This window comes from Ochotona curzoniae, unplaced genomic scaffold, assembly GCF_017591425.1.
Source record: "Ochotona curzoniae isolate NIBS_2020 unplaced genomic scaffold, NIBS_Ocur_1.0 scaffold_1037, whole genome shotgun sequence".
NCBI classification, from domain to species: Eukaryota; Metazoa; Chordata; class Mammalia; order Lagomorpha; family Ochotonidae; genus Ochotona; species Ochotona curzoniae.
Window position 1 is genome coordinate 18,093,683 of NW_024467083.1, and position 23,495 is coordinate 18,117,177.

General features: G+C 48.1%; 1 protein-coding gene across 4 annotated transcripts in view; it reads right to left on the reverse strand.

Annotated features, from left to right (window-relative positions):
* Positions 1–3,708: 3,708 nt before the first annotated feature.
* Positions 3,709–23,495, reverse strand: part of LOC121168470 (glutathione S-transferase Mu 3) — a 63,495-nt gene continuing 43,708 nt past the window's right edge. Inside the window, exons 1-8 of one of the 4 annotated variants that reach the window (XM_040998611.1) lie at positions 8,093–8,128; positions 7,776–7,851; positions 7,297–7,361; positions 6,618–6,699; positions 6,417–6,517; positions 5,538–5,633; positions 5,340–5,450; positions 3,709–3,798 (exon numbers count right to left, since the gene is read on the reverse strand). In XM_040998611.1, the coding sequence (XP_040854545.1) occupies positions 3,709–3,798; positions 5,340–5,450; positions 5,538–5,633; positions 6,417–6,517; positions 6,618–6,699; positions 7,297–7,361; positions 7,776–7,851; positions 8,093–8,128 (657 nt within the window). Of the gene's footprint in view, positions 3,799–5,339; positions 5,451–5,537; positions 5,688–6,416; positions 6,518–6,617; positions 6,700–7,296; positions 7,362–7,775; positions 7,852–8,092; positions 8,129–23,495 lie in introns of those variants that run through there. The other 3 variants (XM_040998610.1, XM_040998608.1, XM_040998614.1) reach the window with 3 other exon arrangements.

Sequence of the window (23,495 nt, forward strand, 5' to 3'; positions counted from 1 at the left end):
ATCCTTTTCATGTTGACATTTTAAAATAGTCTCACCTGTTGCATTTTTCAAGATTATTTATTTATTTTAATTTTTGAATTTTATTGTACAATTCTACATAGTCTGGGATTCCCCTCCCCCCAATTTCCACCCTCCGATTGATTTTTTCCCATGTTGTCACAACAGTACATTTCTTCATAAGGAATTACAATTCCATCAGTCTGCTATTTAAGTGTGCCAAGACATTGCTGGTACAGACAATGTCAGACAGTCCATCATAGAAAGACAGATTTACACACAGGAGAGACACAGAGAAAGATCTTCCGTCCACTGAATCACTCTCCAAGTGGCTGCAATGGCCAGAGCTGAGCCAAACTGAAGCTAGGAGCCAGGAGCCTCCTCTGGGTCTCCTACACAGGAGTAGGGTTCTAAGGCCCTTGGGCGCTCCTCAGCTGCTTTCCCAGGCCACAAGTAGGGAGCCGGATGGGAAGTGGGGCTGCTGGGACAAGAACTGGTGCCCATATGGGATCCCAGTGCATGAAAGGCAAGGACGTTAGCCTCTAGGCTACTGCTACCTGCTGTGTTTTATTTTTATTTATTTATTTATTTTTGGGTAAGATTATTATTTTTTCCATATTGTTTCCTTCATGTTTTAAGGGGAGTATTAGGGAGAAGGCCCACCCAACCTGCTGTTTTAAACATATTATTTGCTATGGTGCTGCTTACATGTAAAGTGCCACCTCACCAGTTTTCACAGCACAGTGGTACTAGATACATTCATAATGCATTGCAGCTATCACACTCATCTCGCTCCATAACTCTCTCCCTGTAAAAGTGCTGGTATCATTAAACCAACACGTCCCATCCCCACCCTGACCCTGGCAGACACCATCCCATTTTCTGTCTCTGTAACGTTGGCTTCTCCAACTCCATCCTGTCAGTGGAACCATTAAGTTGTGGTCGTGACATGGACATCACTGAGCCTGTGTCCTCACTGGTCACCCAGGCTGTGTCATGCTCAGAGTTCCTTTGGTGAGGGCTGAGCAGTAGAGCCTGCTCCTGTGTGTGTGTCTACAAGTTGTCCTTATCACTTCCTCTGCTAGGAGACACCTGGGAGGCTCCCATCACTGTCGGAAGTGGTGTTGTTTTGAGTATGTTTGTACACGCAGCTGTCAAGGGTGCAATGGCTCAGTTGATTAGTCCTCACCTTGGCAGTGCTGGAATCCCATATGGGTGTGCATTTGTGTCTCTGCTCCATTTCCTATTCGGCTGCCTGCTTATGACTTGGGAAAGTCTTGAGACACTAAACCCACATGGAAGACTCAGAAGAACCTTCTGGCTTTGGATAAATTCAACTCTTGCTGTTGTGGACATTTGGGGAATAAACCAATAGATAGAAGATCTTTGTCTCTCCTCTGCCTTTCTAATATAAATGAATCTCAAAGAAAAAAAAAAGTAGCCCTTCAGGAACTTGTTTTTTTGTTGTTGTTGTTGTTTGTTTGTTTCAATATTTACCCAGAAATGGAACTGCTGCCATTACATGGCAATTTTACTTTTTGAGAACAGTGCTGATTGGCGCAATGGCTAGGCCACTTTCCATTCACACCAACAAAACAACTCCCTTTGTTCTGCTTTTTGTCCCAGCCATCACTGTGGGAGTGAGGGGCTACCTCAGTCCAGCTCCATCCGGCCTTTCTCTCCTGATACTGAGCAATCTCTCAGGTTCCCCTTTGTCATCTGTGTATCCTTTCAGGAACATGTCAGTTGAAGTCCTTCACCTAATCCAGAACTGATTTGGCTTTTGCTTTAACTCACTGTCTTGTAAATAGAATGTTAATGAAACACTGTACATCCATTCACTCGGGTATTCTGCACCATGAGGGTGAGTAACAGTGACAAATTATGACCTGTGAAGCCTGATATCTGGCCATTAGAGAAAATGTTTCCTGACCTTATTCTAGAAGTACATCTAGTATTATGCACTTAATTTTTATTAGTCGCTTCTGTTTCCTATTACTCATTAGTTCTTCTGTCTAAAAGCTTAACTTTCACTTAACCAATGTTAATCAATAGGTCTCATAAGCATGTAGCCAGGTTTAACTTTGATCTGAAAAGTATCTTTTACATTAATCATTTATTTTTGAATGTCCTTTATGTTACCCTGGTTGCTCCCTTTTTATTTGATTCCAGCAAGCACAGCTACTGGTAGGATCATATGCATAGCCGCTCTCTGCACTCCTCTGTTTACTTGTTCCTTGTCTTTTTCTAAGTTACCAAGGCCAAGTGCATCGTCCAGCCAGTTACAGGAACTTGTCAAACTCAAGGTTGCTATGTGAGTCCTCATTTGCAGGTGACCTCCATGAAATTCCCAGTTTCTGACTACATAGATGGCCACACTGTGACCCAGCAAACCGGGCCAGTATCTCAGGCATCTTGTTCCAGGGCAGCTAGAACCTCTTCAGTGCTCAGATAAGAGACCAGTTGTGACTCATTCTCTGGTGTCTGCACAGTTACAATAGTCTACACGATATTCTACAACTGTTGTGGCTCAGATAAGTATTCTAAGATCACCAATTCCCATTCATTGCTGAACAGCCAGGCTCCAGCTTTCCAAGAGGGAATTCTTAGCATTTTCAAACTTCCTGAACACTTGCATGTCAGGCATTAAGATAAATATCACAAGTAAGACACGGATGAATGCCCTGTGAGCTTAAGATTCAATTGGTACCAAAAAAAAAAGTTTCACAAGAACTGTAATACAATGGGATATGATTTATTGGGAGATATCCTGAAAATACGGATGAGGAATATCCATGTCAGGAAAGCATTCAGTAAAGGATGCCACAGATGGTTTGCCAGAGGCCTACACAGCTGCTTCCCCATCAGCCTGCCAGTTCTCAGAACCAGGGCCCAGCTGCAGGGCGCTTCAAGCCCTGGCACATGCTGAAGAAGGAACCCAAGCTGAGGAACAGAGCAACATGTACAGGGCACAGAAATGACCAAGACACCATGGAACCATGCCTGACCAACACACCCACACAGCATTCTGCTCTCCAAACCCCTGTTGTGGCAACAGAACAAAGAAAATACCCGAACTCCAGGAAGACCAGTGCCAAGATCAGGGCTCCCAGTGAAGAGGACAGGCCCAGGCTGAGGTTCAAGCTTTCAGGGGAACAGCCAGTACCAGGGAGACCTTGCTACAGAGCAGAGTCAGCACAGGTCCAGTGACATTTCTGGTGTCTGGGGAGCTCAGGGCCACTCAGGGCCCTCATGGTGAGGACAGGGACCGTAGGGTTGGCCTCAGTGCAGGAAGAGCAGCCCAGGGGGTGATGACTGTGGAAGAGAGCAGAGCTGAGGCTGGCCAGGGCATCTATGGGAGTGGCTGGTTTAGAGGACAGGGGAGAGCAGGCTGGGAAGAAGGAGGGAGAGGAGGAAGAGAACTGAGAAGGCTGAGGCAGGCCAGTGAGAGGTACTCCCCAAAGCCAAATTCTTTCCTTTTTTTTTTTTTAAAGATTTATTTTATTTTCATTAGAAAGTCAGATATTCAGAGTGGAGGAGAGACAGAGAGGAAGATCTTCCATCTGTTGTTTGACTCCCCAAGGGGCCACAATGGCCAGAACAGCGCCAATCTGAAACCAGGAGCCTGGAGCCTCTTCTGGGTCTCCCATGTGGGTGCAGGGTCCCAAGGCTTTCCCCAAAGCCACTTTCATCTGCTAAGATCAGAAAACCCTACTTTCCTGTCCACTTGGCTGATTTTAAAAACACAGGCACTCGGAGGAAGCGGCTGGACTTCATGTAGGCAGCGATCTTCGGCAGGCCCTGCAGGTGCAGAAACAGGAGCAGAGCTCAGGGTCTGTGGTTCTCCTGGGATTCCCGCAGTCTTGGAGCAGGCACAGCCCAGCGGGACCAACAGCAGCCATTGCATGTGACTGTGGTGGCTGCACTGACATCTCCATAGGACCACAACCCTGTAGAGTTCGCTCTTCATCACAGATACCTCACACTAGAACACATAGGATGGATCAGCAGGGAGATGTTAACATCTGGGTGTTCTGCAGGTACAGAATAACAAAGCACTCCATTCTCCAGCATGATCCACTCCTGGCCACCACATCTCTGTATCTCAACTCCCCTCATCCTGAGCCCTGAATAGCAAGCAGCGCTGAGCACACTCCTGGGCCATGCACCTTCACGCCAGGGCTGACAGTGCCCATAGAGGTTCTCGAGAACTCAGGGCGATCCAGAGTGTTCTGAGCCTATTGGGCTTGATCATTGGGCCACGTGGTCCAGCACACAGATCTATACTGGTCCCTCCTCCTCGGCACACAGAGCTGAGCAATTGTTGCGTAATCCCCAATGTCACAGGTCTGGACCTGATCCAGAGCTGACGAGGAGCACACAAGTGAACAGTGGAAAAGCACACAAAGAGCATAGACCGGATAACGTGTTGGACTAATGTTTCAAACTACCAAATCCTAACAAAAGAAGCTTTGTTATAAGCAAGAAGTTTCTGTTTGATGGAAGTGAGTATGTGAGATGAGGCCCAGGCCATGCTCCTCAGCACCCACAGGGTGGAACCAACTCACCCCTCAGTCTGCTGTGCTTATAGTTGTCTAAGGGTGCTCCATCCCAGCAGTCACCTTTACATGTACTCCTGCACCTGACCCTGAGAGGATGGTCTGCAGGGGCGTATATAAAAAGGAAATCTACCCCATGTCACAGCCAGCACACCAGACACTTAAAGGCATGAGTCAGAGGGAGAGAGGTGGTAAAGAACATGTCCAAATCACATGTCAAAAATAAATTCATGACCAGATCCTGCACCACTGGCATCCAGCAGTGAATACATACAGCACCAATAGCAACCTTGACCTCAGTGTTTCCACACTGACATCTGATTGGTGTTAAGCTCCCTGGAGATCAGGAATGAGGAGTATCTATCTCTGACAGTAAAATCAGCCCTACTGTGTCAGCCTTCCTGATGCTAGCTATGGACATGCCGCTCAGTGTTGTGTCTCTCCCATCATCTCCTGGGATGGGAGACTTAGACGGTCAAGGGCCTGGGGTTTTATCCTTTACTAAAGAAGAGACCTACTGAGCACTGATTATAGTCACTATGGCTAACAGGGAGCCCAGCACATCTGTGACGGGCTCTGAGACCCTGACAAATGGCTTTCCCACTACTGACTCAGGTTCCTTATGTGTCAACTGGGAAAGACAACTTATGCAGATACATTGGACACAGCAGGTGCAGAATGCTAACCATGGGTCCTGCTCTCAGGGGTTGATCTACAGCTCAGCTCCAGGACTCAGAGAGCATGAAGCAACTGGAAAAGGGGAGAGGAATATCAGAGAGTCACCTCAAATCGAGCCATGAAATCCTTCAGGTTTGGGAATGCATCCAGGCAACCAGGAGCAAATAAACAGTTCTGGTCCAGGATGTCATAGACGAGGAAATCGGCAAAGGTGATCTGCAGAAGCCAGGAGGAGAGAGCTCAGGACCAGACTGCCTTGGCCATGCCCCCTGCTCCTGTCTCCCTCCCTTCCTCTGCTCTCACCTTGTCCCCTGCAAACCAGGACCGCTTCCCCAGGAACTGTGAGTACACTGTCAGCTTGTCTGGGAGGCTCTTCAGGTACTCGGGCTTCTGCTTCTCCTGAAGGAACAAATGACTGTCAGCACCCGCAGACACAATTTTGCAGGAGAGGGGCTGCCTGACCAGGGCTGCACACGGCCCTGGGGGCCAGGGGAGCAGCCGTCCTCATTGAGCGTGGCAGGGATGTGTACAGTTCACAAAGGATGAGAATGTGATGTGAAATGATGGAGGGAACGGAACCTAGGACCTCAGGCTGACCCTGGGCTGCCTATTGGAGAAATCTGCTTGTCTCTGTGGGGGCACAGAGAGAGCCCAGGAAACAGGGCACATGCCTAAAGATGTTCTCTTCTTGAACCACGATAACTAGTACACTGGGATTTTACATCCTGGCAGGGCACATTATAGGAACACATTGAAAGATGGCTGTGGTAAGAGTTAAAATTCAAACACCAGAGGAATTCTAAAGCAAATTTCCTTAGAACTGACTTTTGACCCTGGGGGTTTGGAACTGTATCCTAAGATTGTGAAAATTGACTGTAAGATTTTATTTACAAGACTTAGAGATACAGAATCAATGTGTTGATCAGACATGAAATTGCTTGGATAGCCAGTCACCTAGGGAGCTCAGTAGCAAACAGGAGCAGTGCAGATGAGCACACATGGTTCATGATTTCATTTCACAACCCTTACGAGACCACAGAATCAATGTATTGATAACATGAAATTACTTGAAGAATCAGTCCCCCTAGAGAGTGCAGTGGCAAACAGGAGCAGTGCGGATACAAACATGAGAGTTTAATTACTCATTGAGTCTGCCAAGTGCTGTCCAGTGAGAACACTTACAAAGTCGGGGCTATAGCTCACTATGATGAGTTGCCTGCGGGTGTCCATAACCTGGTTCTCCAAAATGTCCACGCGAATCTTCTCCTCTTCCGTCTCCCCACCTGCAGCACACACAGCAGACACAGCAGACACCCTCAGCATCCCACCCAGCCAGGCCCAGGGCACAGCCACAGCCCCACGCCCTCAGCCAGCCCCACTCACACAGGTTGTGCTTGCGGCCGAGGTAGCGCAGGATGGCATTGCTCTGGGTGAGCCTGTGAGTGCCGTCAATCAGGTAGGGCAGCTGGGGAGGGAGGAGGGAAGTCAGCTGTTACCTAGCACCCCTGTCCTGAGCCAGGGCACACAGGAGCCCTGGCACCCTCTGTACTGACCCATGGCAGACCCTAGAGATACTCTCTCTATAATGAGTGAATAAACCACACCCAGCGCTGTAGCCTATTGGCCAGAGTCATGGCCTGGCATACACCAGGATGTCATATGGATTTTGGTTTGTGTCCTGGTGGCAATGCTTCCCATCCAGCTCCCTGCTTGTGACCTGGGAAAGCAGTCAAGGACAGCCCAGGGCCTTGGGACTCTGCACCCATATGGAAGACCCGGTAGAACTCCTGGCTCCTGGCTTCGGATCAGCTCAGCTCTGGATATTGTGGTCACTGGAGAGCGAACCAGTGGATGCAACATCTTTCTCTGTTTTTCCTCCTCTCTGTGTATATGAGCAAATAAAATAAAAATAAATAAATCAAAATAAAAGTGTTGAAGAGAATGAGGAACGACAGAAGTTGAGCATAAAGTCGGGGTATTTAAGTTTCTAAACTTGGGAAGGATGTGGAAGTGGTGATATCTTACATTGTCCCCCCCTAGGAATCCCATCCCCTGTACGTACATTGGGGAAGTCCAGGCCCAGCTTGAATTTCTCACTCAGCCACTGGCTTTGGTCATAGTCAGGAGCTGTGGAGAAGACCAAGTGAAACAAAACCTCCCCAGTGTGCAGCCTATCCTCGGCAGAGTCAGAGTCGGGGCAAGACCCCCCACAGGGCATGTGGAATCTGAACCTCTTAGTCTCACACTACTACGTATAACTAGTATAAAATCTGGTTAAGGTTCTGCACCCTTCATGTCAAAGGCCCACCGAAAGTTGGAGTAGTGCTAGAATCTATCCCAGTCACTAACACGGCCAAGCCCAGCACTCCTCCCAGTGCCCGGCCTAGGGAAGCCACACTGCACCCTCTAGGGGACCATGCAAGTGCAGGCTCTGCTCCAGGGTGCGGGCACCTGCACAGGTGAGCAACAGATGGCCACCCAGTGGTTGCTAGGTGTCAGTCAGCATTGCTTGGCAAAGGTCAAAGCAGGCAGGTGCATTACCGTCCCCAGTGGAGTATGTCTTTTCATTATAGCTGGTGTCCGTGTATTCCAGGAGCAGGCGGATGGCATGGCACATCTGGGTAGTATGGTCCAAAATAAAAGGTCAGGGACAGAGGGACTCTGATTCTGTCCCTATATTACCTGGTTTACCTCCCACCCTACACTGCATGCTTCCCAGGCCCCACATACAGAGGGACTGCACAGTGAGCTCTGGAGAGCCTGGAACAGGCAAAGTTTCCCAACAGGTCCTACAGGATCGGTGGCAGCTACTCAGTGCCTCTCCCCCTGCCCACCCTCCGAGCAGACCCCTTGCTCACCCCGCGAATGTCCCAGTAACCCACAGTCGTGGTCATGGTGCTTCAGGTGTAGAGGGTTTACTGTCAAGTCTCACCGGAACCCGGACTGCCTGGAACTTTTTGCTGATATGCTACGAGTCCAGGGGCGGAGTTGGCGCCCGCCCCGCCCCTCGGCCCAACCCTCTGGGAGCAGGAAGTTAAAAATCAACTCCCAGACCCCAGGGAATCCTGAGGCAGAGCTGGGTCTTGTGAGGCCAAACCCCGTTCCTGGCCTTACCGCTTTCCTAGCCCGGCCTAGCGGCCACCCTCTGCTTAAAACCCCTAGCCGGCAGCACCTTTGACAGCCAAGGCAGTCCCGCAGAATGCACTGCAACTCGCTGCCCTTCCCCAGTACCCCCATGGATGGGCAGCGTTGGGCATTGCCAGGCTCCTAGGTAGACACTCCACAGTGCCACGCATCAGGAGCAGCAACCCCAGAAGGCGAAGGTCACCCTGGCTGACAAAGGATGGAGGAGAGAAGTTGTCCCTTAAGGCATTTGGAGAACCAGTCTTGAGTCTCTTGACTGAAGCCTCACCAGGTGGCGTTTTTCTTTCATCAAGCAGCTGGTGAATCTCCAAGAGGCCCACCTTGCAAGGAGGCAGCATAGCTGAGGTGCACCCTCAGAAATGTCCTGTTGTCGGATAGGTGACATCCTCAAACAGGACAATGGCCTTGAGGGCAGCATCCAGGAGGGGATGTGAAGGAAGGTGGGAGAGCCTCTGTGGGGGCAGGAGCAGAGCCCTTTCCTGAAGCGGGAGAGAACAGCTGGTGACCAGAGATGCCTGGAAGATGTCCAAGAGGACCACAGGGAGGACTGGGTCAGGCCCTCAGCAGGCTGGGTCCTCAGAGTCAAGCCCTGGCCTTGGCTCCTGACCCACAAGTGTTCTTGGGTATGAAAGGGTGACTCAAATGACATGTATCTGTATAAAGATCTAGGTATTAATTTCTTTATTTGAAAGGCAGGGTGACACTCCCCACATTGCTAAAGTAGTCTGGGCTGAGACAAGGCAGTGCCAGAAAACAAACTTAAACCCCTTCTCCATGTTGGTAGCAGGGACACAGACCATGGGCTACTGTCTGCTGCCTCCCTGGATGCACATTAGCAGGAAGCAGGAATCTTAGGAGGAGCCAGGATTAAAAATTGAAACTCAGCCATTCTGACATGGGATGTGGGCAACCCCACGGCATCTTAAATGCCCAACCCTCAAATGGCTTAAAGTCAGTCTGATATGACTGTGTAGCAGAACCCCCACAGGAGCAATGTACTACCTGTCAGCTTTAATTTTTGTAGGTAGAAGACTTGTTTGAAAACTAAAGAGTATTCCCCAAAAATGGGCCTGTGGTTTTATTTTGTTTCTCTTTTATGACATTGTGAATCTGTGAAACCAGGTTGAGTAGTGATTTGAACAAAAATGGGGTTCAACAGCTGAAGAACCCAGTTGTTGAACTTGAAGAAGTCAGTTTGAGAAATTAACTAACACATATTAGGAGTGTGCACCAAGAATATCACTAATGATTTCAGCTTACCTGAATACGGTGTGGAGTTGCAGGTTGAGCTTCGTTTCACCGAGTGAAGCCAGACAACTCTGGTGGCCTGGTGTCTCCGTGTTGCTGGGGAGATGGGGCAGCAGGTCACTGGGGCTGGCAGAGGACAGTCCCTGTTGCAGATGTTCCCCATGCATTCTGACCTGGACCCTTCCACAGAGCTCAGCTCCCCATCTGTGTCCAGGCTGAGACAGCAGCCTAAGCCTCTGGGGGGATTTCCCTAAAGGTTTGCTCACAGGGAGGCAGTGGTCCCATGTTCACACCCAAATGCATGGCCCCCTCAGTGGGTACAGTTTTTGTTTTGCTCTTCCTCTCTTTTAAATAATAAATCCACTTTATTTTTTATGATATTTGCTTAGCTGAGAGGCATGCATGGCCATGTGGACCACCAATTAGGTTGGGGAGGGTCAAGGAATGGGGGAAAGCTGATGAGATCACTGCCTCCAATCTCCTTTTTTCTTCTGGTATCTGGGGAAAATGGCAAGAAAGGGGGAGATGGCCATTCCCAGCAGCCCAACTGCATCAGTGCTCGGGAATGGAGGATGGGCACTTGATAAACTCCTAGAGTCCCTGATGTGGAGCATTTCCCAAGGGCACTGCTCAAATGCTTTTGGGTATTCTAAGTTGCTTTGATTTCATTGCTCCAAGATTGAGGAAATCCTTCCAAGGTTTATTTACTGACACAGTCCACTTTAGATTCTTAATTCCCCCAGATACTCACTGTCAAAGCTTGACCGGGATAGCTGTCCGATTTTTTCTGCCCTCATAGTACTAGATGTCTTCTGTAGGCTTCAATGAATGTCACATTCCACCATGAGCATCTGGGCATACCATCCACTGCACAGGCTTCAACAACTGAGGAGGTCCAGTTCTGACACATGTACCAGATCACAGACCCTGTGATTTACCTTGTGATTGAATTCTGATCCACTTGTGTGTGTATGGCGGGGTGGGGATGGGTCCCCCCAAAACCTCAAAAGAGGTGGCCCTAACCAGACCCTTGTGTGTGCCAGTAAGGGGGTCTGACTCAGTCCATCACCCACATCAGCCTACACACACTGGTGGCTGCAGCCACCTGGTCAATTCTATCACCAGCCCCATCTCATAATCAAAACGATGGATGCTGAGGCCCAGGTTAACCCTGCCCACCACAAATTCAGCACTTATGTACACCAGCAGGAATCCAACCAATTCAGAGTGACTCCTAATAACCTCTACCACCTGCTCCCAGCTCTGGTTCCTGTGCATGCTGCAGTATACAGCAGTCTGGTCCCAGTCCCAGTACATCCCGCATCCCATTTGACTCTCATATACATAAATGGATGCAGCCTAGCTTGGCCCAACTACCACACTATCCAGCCCACATTCATATCAGTGGATGGCACCATCTGTCCAGCCAGTCCTACTCCCATCCCTGGTTCTCATGCTCAGCAGTATGAGCTACAGTCCATCAGAAGCGTGCCCACATTTTCCCTTCTGGGTCCACTCCCAGCCCTGGATCTTGCATTTTGCAGGTGGTTCTATAGTTTAGCCTGACAGGACGTGTCTCCTGCTAGCTGATGCTAAAGTAGAACTCAGCTATCCTGCACAATGAGCAGCTGGGATGATTCATAGGCATAGCTCCTGCGGAACTAGGAGGATAACTGGGCCTTAATAGAACTCCTGTGTGCATGTGCGCGTGTGCATGTGTGTGTGAGAGAGAGTAAGAGAGAGAGAGAGTGTGTGTATGTGTAGGGGAGAGGGTATTAGCTGTAATATCTGGGTTCATCAGGGTTACAGGTCAGCATCAGGGAACTATCTCTCTGATCTCTCTGATCCCCTCCCATCCCCCCAGCTAGCTCATGCCAACCGCCTGCTCCTAGAATACACAGACACCAGCTATACGGAAAAGAGATACATCTTTGGGGGATGGCAATGTTCCTGCCTGCTCTTAATCTCTAAGTCATCTAAAATAAAATCTTACAATCTTAGGATACAATCCTACTTCTCCTGTGGGGACTTAATTCCTAAATATGAACTTTGTTTTCCCAAAGTGAAGATTCTGTATCTAACCTATAACACCATGGTGGTCTTTAACTGCTATTGCTATGATGTGCCAGAGCCTGGATAAAAAGTCCCAGCAAATAAGTTACTGTACTTCAACATGGGGACTTATCTAAACCACCACAGGATACACATATTTACCTAATGAGTAGCCCAGGGTCACCCAGAGGCCCTGGGTTCCTTTCCCTTCAACCTTGCAGATCACATTCTCATCCTTTGTGAGCTGTACACATGCCTCTAGCACTTTCCCGCCAGGCCACCAGGTAGAGTTTCGTCTTCTTTGCCAAGGTCTTTTAGTTCTCTGCCTCTTTGCTTTTACCCCCAGCTGAGTCCCAGGGAAACTACACTCATGACACTCCTGGGAATGACCCACAGCAGGACATCAGAGGTGACACATTCAGGGACAGAGCTGCACTCCTCTGTGACGTCCTGTGGTCTCTCACAGATGGGATAGGGGCCAATTGGAGTCTCTCAGATGCTGATGAATAAAATCCAAGGAGGAATACGGACCCTGTGCCACACTCAGTGAGAACGGCTGCTCCCCTGGCCAGCAGGGCCTTGTGCAGCCCTGGGCAGGCAACCCCTCTCCCCAAAGTTGTGTCTGTGGGTGCTGACAGTCATTTGTTCCTTCAGGAGAAGCTGAAACCTGACTATCTGAAGGGCCTCCCAGACAAGCTGACGCTGTACTCACAGTTCCTGGGGAAGCAGCCCTGGTTTGCAGGGGACAAGGTGAGACCGAAGGAGTGAGGGAGACAGGAGCAGGGGGCATGGTCAGTCTCCTCTGGTCCTGAGCTCCCTTCTCTTAGCAGGATATGTGTACCCTGTGGTTCCATTTCCTTCATACTCTCTGAGTCCTGGAGCTGAGCTGCTGACCAATCCTTGACAGCAAGACCCATGGTTAGTATCCTGCACCTGCTGTGTCCAGTGTATATGCATAAATATTCACTCCCAGTTGACTCATAGGAAACTGAGTCAGTAGGGGGAAAGCCATTTGTACCTGGGAACCTCTTGTGCATTACAGGCAGCCATCAGGGCTTCTCTGAATTTGTGTTAAACTGAGCAGCCTCAAGCCCTTGACCAGTCTGGGTCCCATCCCAGGAGGCTATAGGAGAGGCCAGAGTGTGTGTAGCAAACAACAGGGGAGCTAAATCATGTTAGAACTGAGGTTCAGTGTCAGAGACAGAGACACTCCGTGTGCTTGATCTCCAGAACAGTTGACCTAATGAGCTCCTTGTGTGGAAGCACTCAGCACCCAGGTGTGTTGTTGGTGCTGGATTTTAGTGACAACAAGCAGTCTCTGGTGCAAGTTCTTGTCTTAAAGAGTTGGTGGTGAAAACTTTCTTTCTCATATCTTTTTCCTCATTCCAGTGTCCCACATGTTCTGTCTGTGACAGGGGGAATTGCTTCATGTTTAATTTTATGCACATGGAAAGGTGACTCCATGCTGGATCTGAGGCCAGTTAGAGAATTGCAGGTACAGTGTGTGGAGGGAAGGGAGTAACACAGCGTGGGTCTGAGGAGCACAGCATAGGCCTCACCTCTCAGGGTTCCCTTGGTCACCCAAGGACATCTGCTTATATCACAACCTTTTAGCACAGATTAAAGGATTTGTGCTATTATTCCTACAGATTGTTCATTCTACGATCTTTGTCCTGTTCCCCTCCTCATGGAGAGATGTGCCTTCTCAGCTCATTCTCATCAGCTCTGGGTGAGATCCAGGCCCTTGGCCTTGGGAATTATCTAACAACAGTTGGCTCAGCTCTGTGTCCCAGAGAGGAGGGGCTGGACATAGATTAGATATGTGAGCTGGACTGTGTGGCCTGCCAGATCAGGCCTGTTATGCTCAGAACACCCTGGATGCCCCTGAATTTGAGATGGTCGGTGGGCATTGTCAACCCAGGCGTGCAGGTAGATTTCCCAGGAATGTGTGTGGTGCTGCTCGCTGTGGCAGGTCTCAGGACAAGGGGAGTTGAAACATAGTGTGTTTAGATACCAAGTGGAGGAGTTAGGACTTCCTATCAGGGGAAGGATTGGAGCCTGGCCTTGCCTTCCTTTGCTGCTTCATCTTCTCCTATTCCCACAGTGAGGGCATTCTGAGTCACTGGGAGAGGATCTGGGCTGTGCCTGCACTGGGATTAGTGGAACCCCAATGGGGTCACAGTCCCCTGAGCTATGCTCTTGTTTCTGCCCCTGCAGGGCCTGCTGAAGATTGCTGCTTATATGATGTCCAGCCTCTTCCTCTGAGTACCCGTGTTTTCTAAAATGGCCTCCTGAATAGGAAAATAAGGCTCTGTAATTTCAAAGATAAGATCGACTTTGAGTAGCTCAGGTCCCCAGCCCTGCCTTAGCCTTCTCAGTCCTCTCCCTCCACTCCCTCCTCCCAGCCTGCTGCCCCTTGTTTTCTAAGCCAGCCCCTCCCACTGAGGCCCTGCTCAGCCTCAGCTCTGCCCTCTTCAGCCATGGCTTCCTGCGCTGTTCCTCCTGCAAGAAGTCATTCCCTTAGCCCCTACATCTGCTGTGAGGGGCTGAGTGGTCCTGAGCTCCTGGGATGGCCAGAGAGGTTGCTGTGCCTATGCTGGAACTCCTGCTCAGTAAGGTCTTCCTGGCACTGCCTGCTCCCCAGGAAACCTGAACTCAGTCTGGGTCTGTCCTCTTCCCTGACTTAGTACTGGTTGTGCTGGAGCTGGGTTTTTCTTTGTTCTGTTGTCACAGCAAGGGTTTGGAGAGCAGAATGCTACATGTGGATGTGTCTGTTCAGGTGGAGTTTAATTGTGTTTGATCATTTCTGCATGCTCTATATTGCTCTGTGCCTCACTTTGGGTCCCTCTTCCTGACTCCTCACTCCTGCAGCTTGGTGCCAGGGCTTAAAGCACCCTGCAGCTGGGCTTCATTCTGAGAGCTGTGGGGCTGTTAGTGGGTGCCTGGTGGTCCATGTCACAGGCCTCTATGAACTCTTCCTGGTACTTTCCATACTATGTATATTTTGTCAATATTTTAAGACTGTTTCTCAATAAAGCATATCATTGTGTTTTTATATACTTTTTTGGTACACAAACTAAATTTTAAATTCATGAAGAATAGCATCCCTTCATGTCGTCTCTGTGATATGTGTCATTGTGTCTGGCACACATCAGGTATGTTCAGAAAGCTTGGAAATGTGAAAGAATTGCCTCCTGGGAATGCAAAGCCAGCCTGTTCTGCCATGAATGGGACTTTGCTCTGTGGAAATAACCATCTGGATCTGAGGTGGTACAGAGTCACATGCAAGGGATTGTAAGCATGCAGGGATCAGAGAAGGTACCTGCAGCTGTCTCTCACTTCGCCATTAAAGGTGCTGCACCTGCCCTTGGGACAACCTTCCTGAGATGGGCTGGGCTGGGCTGGTTTGCTGCCCCATGATGTGGCACTACATCAGAACCTGGAATTCCATAGGAAGTCACCTGCAAAGGAGGAAGACTCATGTGGTGACTGCATGTTGAAATTAGCGGGACAGTGTACTTGACCTTGGTAACTTAGTGCAGAAAGGAAACAGATATGAATTTATTCCAGTAGACATCTGATCATATGATCACTGCCAGTAGCTATACTTACTAAAGTCAAATGAAAAGGGAATAATAGGTATAATTCAAGGGTCATTAAGAAATAAAAGATACAAGTGTCAGAATCAAGCATAAGCCTAGCTAAATTCTTATGAAGCTTATTAAGTGGAAACAGGTTAAGTCAATATTTAACTTTGGGACAGAGATTCTCAAATGTAATGGAAGATTGAAGTGACACTGTAATAAAAAATTAAGTGCATACTAGATATATCTAAAATAAGGTCAGAAAACATTTTCTCTGATGCCCAAGATATCAGGCTTAGTGAGTCATGACTTGTCACTGGTACTCAACCTATGCTTTTGAAAAGCCAACTATAAAAAATACCTGAATGAATGGATGCACTGTTCTATTAATATTCTACTTAGAAAACTCGTGTGTCAAAGCAAAAGCCAAACAACTCAATTTTGAAATGGGCGAAGCACTTGAGCTGACATGATGACTTGAACTGAGAAGATATACAGATGCCAAATGGGCACCTGAGAAAGTACTCCACATCACCAATTAGAGCAAGGCAAGGCAGAGCTAGACTGAGTTACCCCCTCACACTCATGGCATTGGCTGGGACACAAAGCAGAGCAAATGGAGTGTTGGTGGGGTCTGGAGAAACTGGGCCCCTTGGCTCTGTTGGTGTGAATGCCAAAGGGCCCAGCATTGTGCCAGTCAGCACTGTTCTTTCTCAAAAGTAGAATTACCATGTGATGGAATCATTTCATTTCTGGATAAATACTCAAAAATAGCAAGTCCTCGAAAGGCTGTGTGTACTGCCATGCTCATAAGAGCACCACTTCTGACATGATGGGAGCCTCCCAAGTGTCTCCTAGCAGAGGAAGTGATAAGGACAGGTTGTATACACACTCAGGAGCAGGCTCTACTGCTCAGCCCTCACCAAAAGAAATCCTAAGCATGACACAGCCTGGATGACCTGTGAGGACACAGACTCAGTGATGTCCATGTCACGGCCACAACTCTGACTCCACTGAAGGATGGTGTCTGCCAGGGTCAGGGCTGGGAATGGGGAGCGTTAGCTTAATGCTGCCACCTGCACTTTTACAGGGAGAGAGAGAGTTTTGGAGCTGGATGGGTATGATGGCTGCAATGCATTATGCACATATCTGCTACCACTACACTGTGAAAACGGGCAAGGGGGCATGTTTTATGTGTAAGCAGGACCATAGCAAATAATGAACCACAGATGGCTGCATGTGACTACTTTAAAATGTCAAAATGAAAAAATAAGTTTATTTTTGATATAAAACCATCTGAAATCCATTTGTATTTTTTTCATAGTACACATTTTCATGGCTAGGAAACTAAGGAAAAGACAGAGCTGAGAGTGAAGAGGGAATGAGACCTTCCCCCATTTTCTGAATGCATGCAGTAGTAAGCTAGATTCCGGGATCTGAAAGTACCCTAACATCCTCTTAAAGGGCTCACCACGGTCTTATACCTCAGAGACCAGGAGGGGATCCCATGGCAGAGCAGGATGAGAGAGGTGTGTACTCCTGGTTTCAGTGAGATCCCTGGAGGCCTCCCAAGTGCTCTTCGTTGCAGAAGCAATGGACACTTCACCAAGAATCATCAGAAAGGACACCCAGGGCCGTGTCCCAACTACCAAGGAGGTCATTGGAGATATGACTGCCCCTGAAGGCCAAGTACTTCCGGTCAGTCATTTCCCATTGAATCTCCCACATGGGACAGAAGCAGCCTGGGAACCTGTACACAGGCTCAAGGCCATCCACAGGCTTTGGTGACACCTTGGAACAGCACCCAAGAGCCCCGGTGGTTCTCACAGTGGAAGGGAAAACTGTAAGTGTCCATCTGGACACTGCCTTCTCTGTCTTAGCTAGCTCTGGCTTCTTCCCTCTCTTACGGTGACCATCAGGGTCTCTCAGGAGCCCCATATTAGCTCAGGTATCAGATAGAAATCTAGAAGCTCAGAAAAGAAGCCATTTCTATGGAAAAGTTAGCCTGTAACTGCTCAGCCTGCATCACTGACCAGGCTCCCGACAGGGCATGTTTGCCATCGCCCTCTTCAGTTTTGCTAGACTTCACTGAGGTAGGATACCCTCACAGCACTGAGGCAGATTTGATGCCTTGCTCACGATTTGCCAAGTTATTTGGGATTTCTCCTATAAATTAGTACATTGCTTGCCTCTGCCTTAAAGTGTATAAAGTTCTGTAAAATCTTGTTGGAATACTATAAACTGCGGGGTTATTTTAAATGAAAACTAGTTTAAATCTTGTGCCATCTACAGTGTAACTAGTAAGTCTTGTAACAGAATGTTGTAAGTGCTGTGCTTTATGTTCTAGGCTATACGTCTTCCTGAGACTCTTAGGGCTTATGATTGGTAAAGTATAATTTTTTTAGAAAAATTAAACACTTGCCTGTTCTCTAGCTAGATGAAAAATTACTATAGCATTTCCAAACGAAAGTTGGCTTGCATTTACCTGTCCTGTGATGAGTTATATTCTGATGCCACATACTACCATATACTAATCCTTTCATTGTTTCAGATAACAATTTCAAACAACCGAAGAAGGTTTCATGTGTTCCATTGCATTCATTGCGTATGTTTCGAAATTTGGGACTTGAAGTAGTTGATATAAATCTAGTCCATTGTTTTAATTTAATGTAATGTTTACTCTGACAAAGATTTGAAATCTGACAATTCTTTTATATCTAAGCTTGAAAGCTCAAGTATTCCAACTGGATTTCTAACTGAACTCATGACCTGCTAGGTTGGGAACGATTATAATTATGTTTTGTTATCTAGACTTCAACAAAAAGAAGCCTTCAAGTGCCAGGTAGTACTTCAGACATCTGATGACTTCTACCTTCTACCAGGAACGTCTAGAACCCCTCTACTGCTGCGGCTATTCAACAACGCCCCTTTCAGCTCGAAGAAGCTAGAGCAGTCCTTGTCCCTTTATCCCTGTTCACTCCTCTGTTTGGAAATGTAAGGAGTTTCATAGGATAAGCAGTCAGGGTCTCTGGTTCCGAGTGAAGCTACCTTGTCTATGTTGACCATCAAGGAGTAATGAAGAATCAAGTACAAGAAGGCCTGGCTAAGAGAAAATGAACTCAAAAAAAAAAAAAAAAAAAGAGAAAATGAACTCAAGCCATCTTTTCAAAAGCACTCTTAATAACCATTCTCTCCATTCCCATCCACTGAAATGTAAAAATTTTTTAAAATCAAACCATTAACCAGTTTCTTTTAAGGACTAAAAGCGTTCCTCCATTTCCCATTCCTCCCACCAGTCTGCAACCACTGCCAATAGAAAACAGCTCCTAGAAGCCATAGAGAACAATGCCCCTCTTCCTTTATATAATAACAAAAGGGAGAAATGTAAGGAGTTATTCGAATATCCCACCCTGGACCTGGCACCATTCCTTCTTCCTCACAGCTCACGAAATTCGCACCAGACCGGCCATCCACCAATCAGATGTAACCTGGCATTCCACCTGAGAATCCCACCCCCAATCTTCCAGCTCCTTCCCCAACCCCACCCAGTCACCACTCATCCTCAGGCATTCACCTGCAGGCACCAATTCCCTGGGGCCTGCCCTCAGTCCCTCCCAATCCCAACACCCCACACCTGGCAGGTAAAAAGACCACCAGGTGAGGCTCTCTCTCTCTTCTTTGCTCTTCTCTCACTCTTTCTCCTCCTTCCAGCCTCTCCTTCCTCCCCACTTCCCCTTTTTCTGGCCGCTGGAATAAACCTCCTAAGATTAAAAAAATCCTTTTACTTAGCAAATGTGTAGAGCTCAGTACTGCCCATGGGGTGCATACCAGGTGTCTTCACTCCACCAAGGACCCAGGACCACCTCCCAGAAAATCACAGCCAATTATCTTGGGAACCTCAAATCTCGGGGTCCAACTGAGCTTTGATTCCTGGTCCACTTCTCCCTGAAGAAGTGCACGTTCTTTCCCATCATAACCCTCGGCTGCCCTACCTACTGTTCCTGTGAGTGCCCTCACCTCAGGATCTGACACTCCAAGGAATCCTGGTCGTTGCCTGTCTAGTCCCAACTCTCACAAAAGAGCATGAGGGTGTGGCAGGTAGGGGACAGCTACTGCTTTTACCTCAAGATCTTGGGTGCAGATGACTCTGGCTTTCCCTCAAGAGAGAACCACGCCTTTGGCCCTCTGAGTGTCCTGTGGCCTGGTGCAGGGGCTGGGTTGGAGGAGAGGCAAGCTGTGTACAGAGAGGCTGAGCTCATGTGCCAGGTGCAGAGGTAGGGACTTCCTGCTATGGGGCAAGGATAGAGGTCTGTCAGGGTGTGTTTTGTGAGTTTATCTCCCTGTATTGATTTTCATACAGGATTTGTTGGCTGGCTGGGTGTGATCTGGGCTGTCTGCCATGCTGCATGTCCTGGTTGCCTTTGCTCTGAGCCTGCAAGCCGGAGAGTCCTTCCAAGGCTATTACTCCAGCTGTGTCTGTTTGAGACTGCAGCTTCTCTCTTGCACAGCTCAGCTTCCCTCCTGAGAAACAGGATCCTGAACTTGCAGTCAGGGAGTGGGTTTCCTAAATCTGTAGTGATTCCTAGTATATGTAACACAGCAGCTCCTTGCAGAGTTCTCCTCACTGAAGCTCTTAGGAAGCAAGGACATTGGCTGTAGGTCCCTGAAGAATGAAGTAACCAGTGCTGTAGACCCTCAGGAAATGTGTCACATTCCTGCACTGGAGCTCCCAGGAATCTCACTGTGTTGGCTTGCAGTGGGACTAGAGGTACCTAGTGGGACTTCAGACACTTCACTCTGTTCTTCTTCCCACTCCCAGGACCTGGAGCAGATCTTGGTCCACATGAAATCCCGTGGTTTCCTCCTGAGTCCTCCATTCACAAAGATGGCCCAAGTGAAAACAAAAGTTAGACCTTAAACAACCAGATGTGAGGAGCTCTTGCTCAGCCAATTGCCCAGGGACATGACTTGAGCATGTCACACTGTTACTGTAAGTGTACTTCCTGTCCTTAGTGACAAATCAAATTTATAAGGTCCAGGTTGGAGAATAGAGGAAAGAGAAACTTTATTATGTCAACAGGTGAGGACAATCGCTGTTAAACAATCTCCAGAACCATAGACTGATTGTCCTTGGCCAGAGTAGATGATCTGATGTTTGAAGAGGGAGCAGGGGAGGCTGGGCTGCTGCATCAGGTGCTACAGCAGCTTGCAGGTCTGACAGTGGCTATCTGGGACCTCAGCACAGCTCCCTGGGAAACTTGCTGGATAGCTGGACTTTATCATGAGTTGGGAGTGGCAGAATGTCCTCCCTATCTAAGCAGCTACAAAATGTTACTGGCAGGGATCTGAAAGAGGCCTAGTGTTATGTTAGATGTGGCTGGATGAAGCCCACTCAGCCACAAACCCATTCTCACTTTGTTCTTTGTTCCTTTTTTATGGTGTGTTGCAATAAACTTCAACTCCCAGTCATGCTGACCAGGGAAAAGCAGGGTCACTTTGCAACTTCAGCCAGCTTTCTCAAGGCCAGTGCCTGGAATTCACAAGCAAGCATTATTTATCTGTTGGAAGAGATACTTTACTGGGCCATAGACTCAATCAATTGTTTGTTTTTCACTGAATATGGAAAGAAAAATGTGTTTGGTCTGGTTACAAATTCCCCACTGTTGATCCCTTACTCCACCTCTGTGGAATGGGGGTGCCAGCTCATTCCAACCACATGCATCTGACTCAGGGAAGAAGAGAGGCTCCTGGAAATGGAAGATTGGAACCTGCATTTGTCATGGCTCCTGCCGAGTGTCCAAGGCATTTCAGTGGATTCACTTTCAATGGCAACACAGGAGATTCCTATCCAGTACACGGACGAGGACACCTTACTAGCAAGATGATTGTAGGCCAAAATGCAGAATACCTGAGAAGAAGGGCCTTGTGCCATTGAGTAGCCCAGAGGAAAGCCTAGAGAAGCAATGACTTGGCTTTGTGTACATAGCATGCAGTGAGGGGATGTCATGGTTCCCTGAAGAGCCGCAGACTCGGAAGATGCCTGGACAATGGCACTAAGTACCAAACTGTTTACATCCAATGAGCAGTTTCCAGGCGAGTTCCTTTTGTTTGTAGGGCAGACTGTGGTCCATTAGGTATACACTGGTCACTTTCGTTTGCCTATTGTTGTGGACATGGCTTAGTAATAAAGTGTGAAAGTTCCTGTTGGCTTTGGGAATGATCTCAGACACATCACCAAGGGACCATTGGGAGTGTGGGGCATAGAACACCAGAATGAAGTTCAGTGCAACAGCTGAACTTTGCATCAGGAAGTGTCTCTCATGTGCTGTTTTAGAGTCTACCCTTACCTAGAGGAGGACAACACATTGTAGTTGAGGCTACTTTTTCCAAAGTGAGATTCATTTTGTTTTTTCAGAAGATTGATTCCTTTAAGACATACAGAACTTCTATTTTGAAGGCAAGGCATTGGCTACTTGGGAAGTTGTTTTGGCTGAGAGAAGCTCCAATATCATTTGGCATAGGAGAATCAAGTTTGTCAGTATAGGTGAATATTTGGATTTCCCAGCTTCCCTAGGCATTACAGCATAGTCCACTTGTCAGTCATCAATTGGGGCAGGGACACTATGCATTGCCCAAGTAGTGGCAACCTATAAACCCCAATTGGTGGCAACTTCTTTGCTTTTTGGTAGTTCTGAACAAATAAAGGCAACTCTGAGTTAGGGGGTGCACTAACAATGAAGATGAGGTCCTTTCATGAATGTTCCACAAAGTTCCTGAGAGTATCAGGCCCACAATGTGGACTCCCATGCTTGGGTTGCATAATGCTTGGGCCAGGACCTTGGAAATAAGGATGGGCAGGGGGAATTCTGTTTCCATCCATCTATGGGTGTCATCCCAAGTGCCAACATCCCCTTCCACTCCTCTCCCATATTCCTCAGCTTAATGATAGGACTCCATCAAGCTGGAGTGTCATGGCCCCAGGAGAACCCTTTCCCTCAGCTGCTGTTCTGGTGGACAGGTGCGCAGCTTGGCTCCCACTTGCAGTGTGCACGTGCATCTTCTGGTGACAAGGACAGTGTCCTGTTGCCACCTGTCCTCACTGTGGCACTGCCGCCATAGAAATGGGATTTCAGCTGTGTACCTATTGCCCACATTCTGTTGTCGGGAGTGCCCTTTCCTCCCAGACAGCACAGTGAGCATGCCCAGTCTTGCCCACATGCTTGCAGTCTGTGTCAGTGTTGGCCTTCTCTCCTCTGCTGGCTGATTAGAGAGCCCTTGTCAGAGACGTCAGGGGAGCTTTCCTGGTGGGCACGCTGCGCGGCAGTGTTGTTGCTGCTAGTGCCTGTCGTGCTGTGACCACCACTTGCTCGCCTGAAACTTCATTGTCCACGCTGCACAAAGTTGCTCCTGTGGGTGAAGAGGTCCAGGTTTGCTTTAGGCAGGGGCTGCCCCACAGGGCCATTTTGCTTCAACAAACAGTCTCCAAGGTTTCCAGGCAATCATGAAGGAGTTTGTTTCCCTGGATGGGCAGCCGAGTGGCAGGATTTAGTAGGATAGCCTGGTAGTTTGTCCAGTTGTCCTGCTGTTAGCCCATGGCCCTGTTGCCAAGCCTAGCCAGAACACAGCTCCCATAGTGTCTTTGTTACATTGTCGCTATCTGCATGTATGTCCACTAAGCTCTGAGGGTGTGATGGTAGTTTGAGACTCTGCTTAGAGACTCCCGTCCTGGGGACATTGTACCTCTCCTCTTGCTGTGTCCATAAAGAGTCTTTACTTATTTGCATTGAGAAGAACATGTAGCAAAGATGGCAGTCAATAATTTGGTCACTTTCAGAGGGTCTTCTCTGTATGTGGAGTGTACATTTTTCCAGTTTAACAGATCAGTGTCCAGCAATAGTCTACCGACTGCCCTTCTGCATTGAAGCCATGAATGGGATGTTGATGTAAGAGAATTTTCCCTGATCTTGTTACTGTGCAAAGCCCCACGTTGGGTTCCTCACCCAGGTTTTAAAGAAAAAAAACCTTCCAATTTATTGAGTCCTCATCAGGTGGCTTTCCTCCTGCAATACCAGCCGTTTGGAGGAGTTGAAGAGACTTTGGCAAGGGGAAATACATCTTTTGCAACTCTCCCCTTTCCAGCAGAGGAGGTCAAAAGTATTTGCATATACGTAGTTCTAAATTAAAATCTGGATAACAGTCTAGCAACTAAGAAGTCTTATTTTCATTTCATACA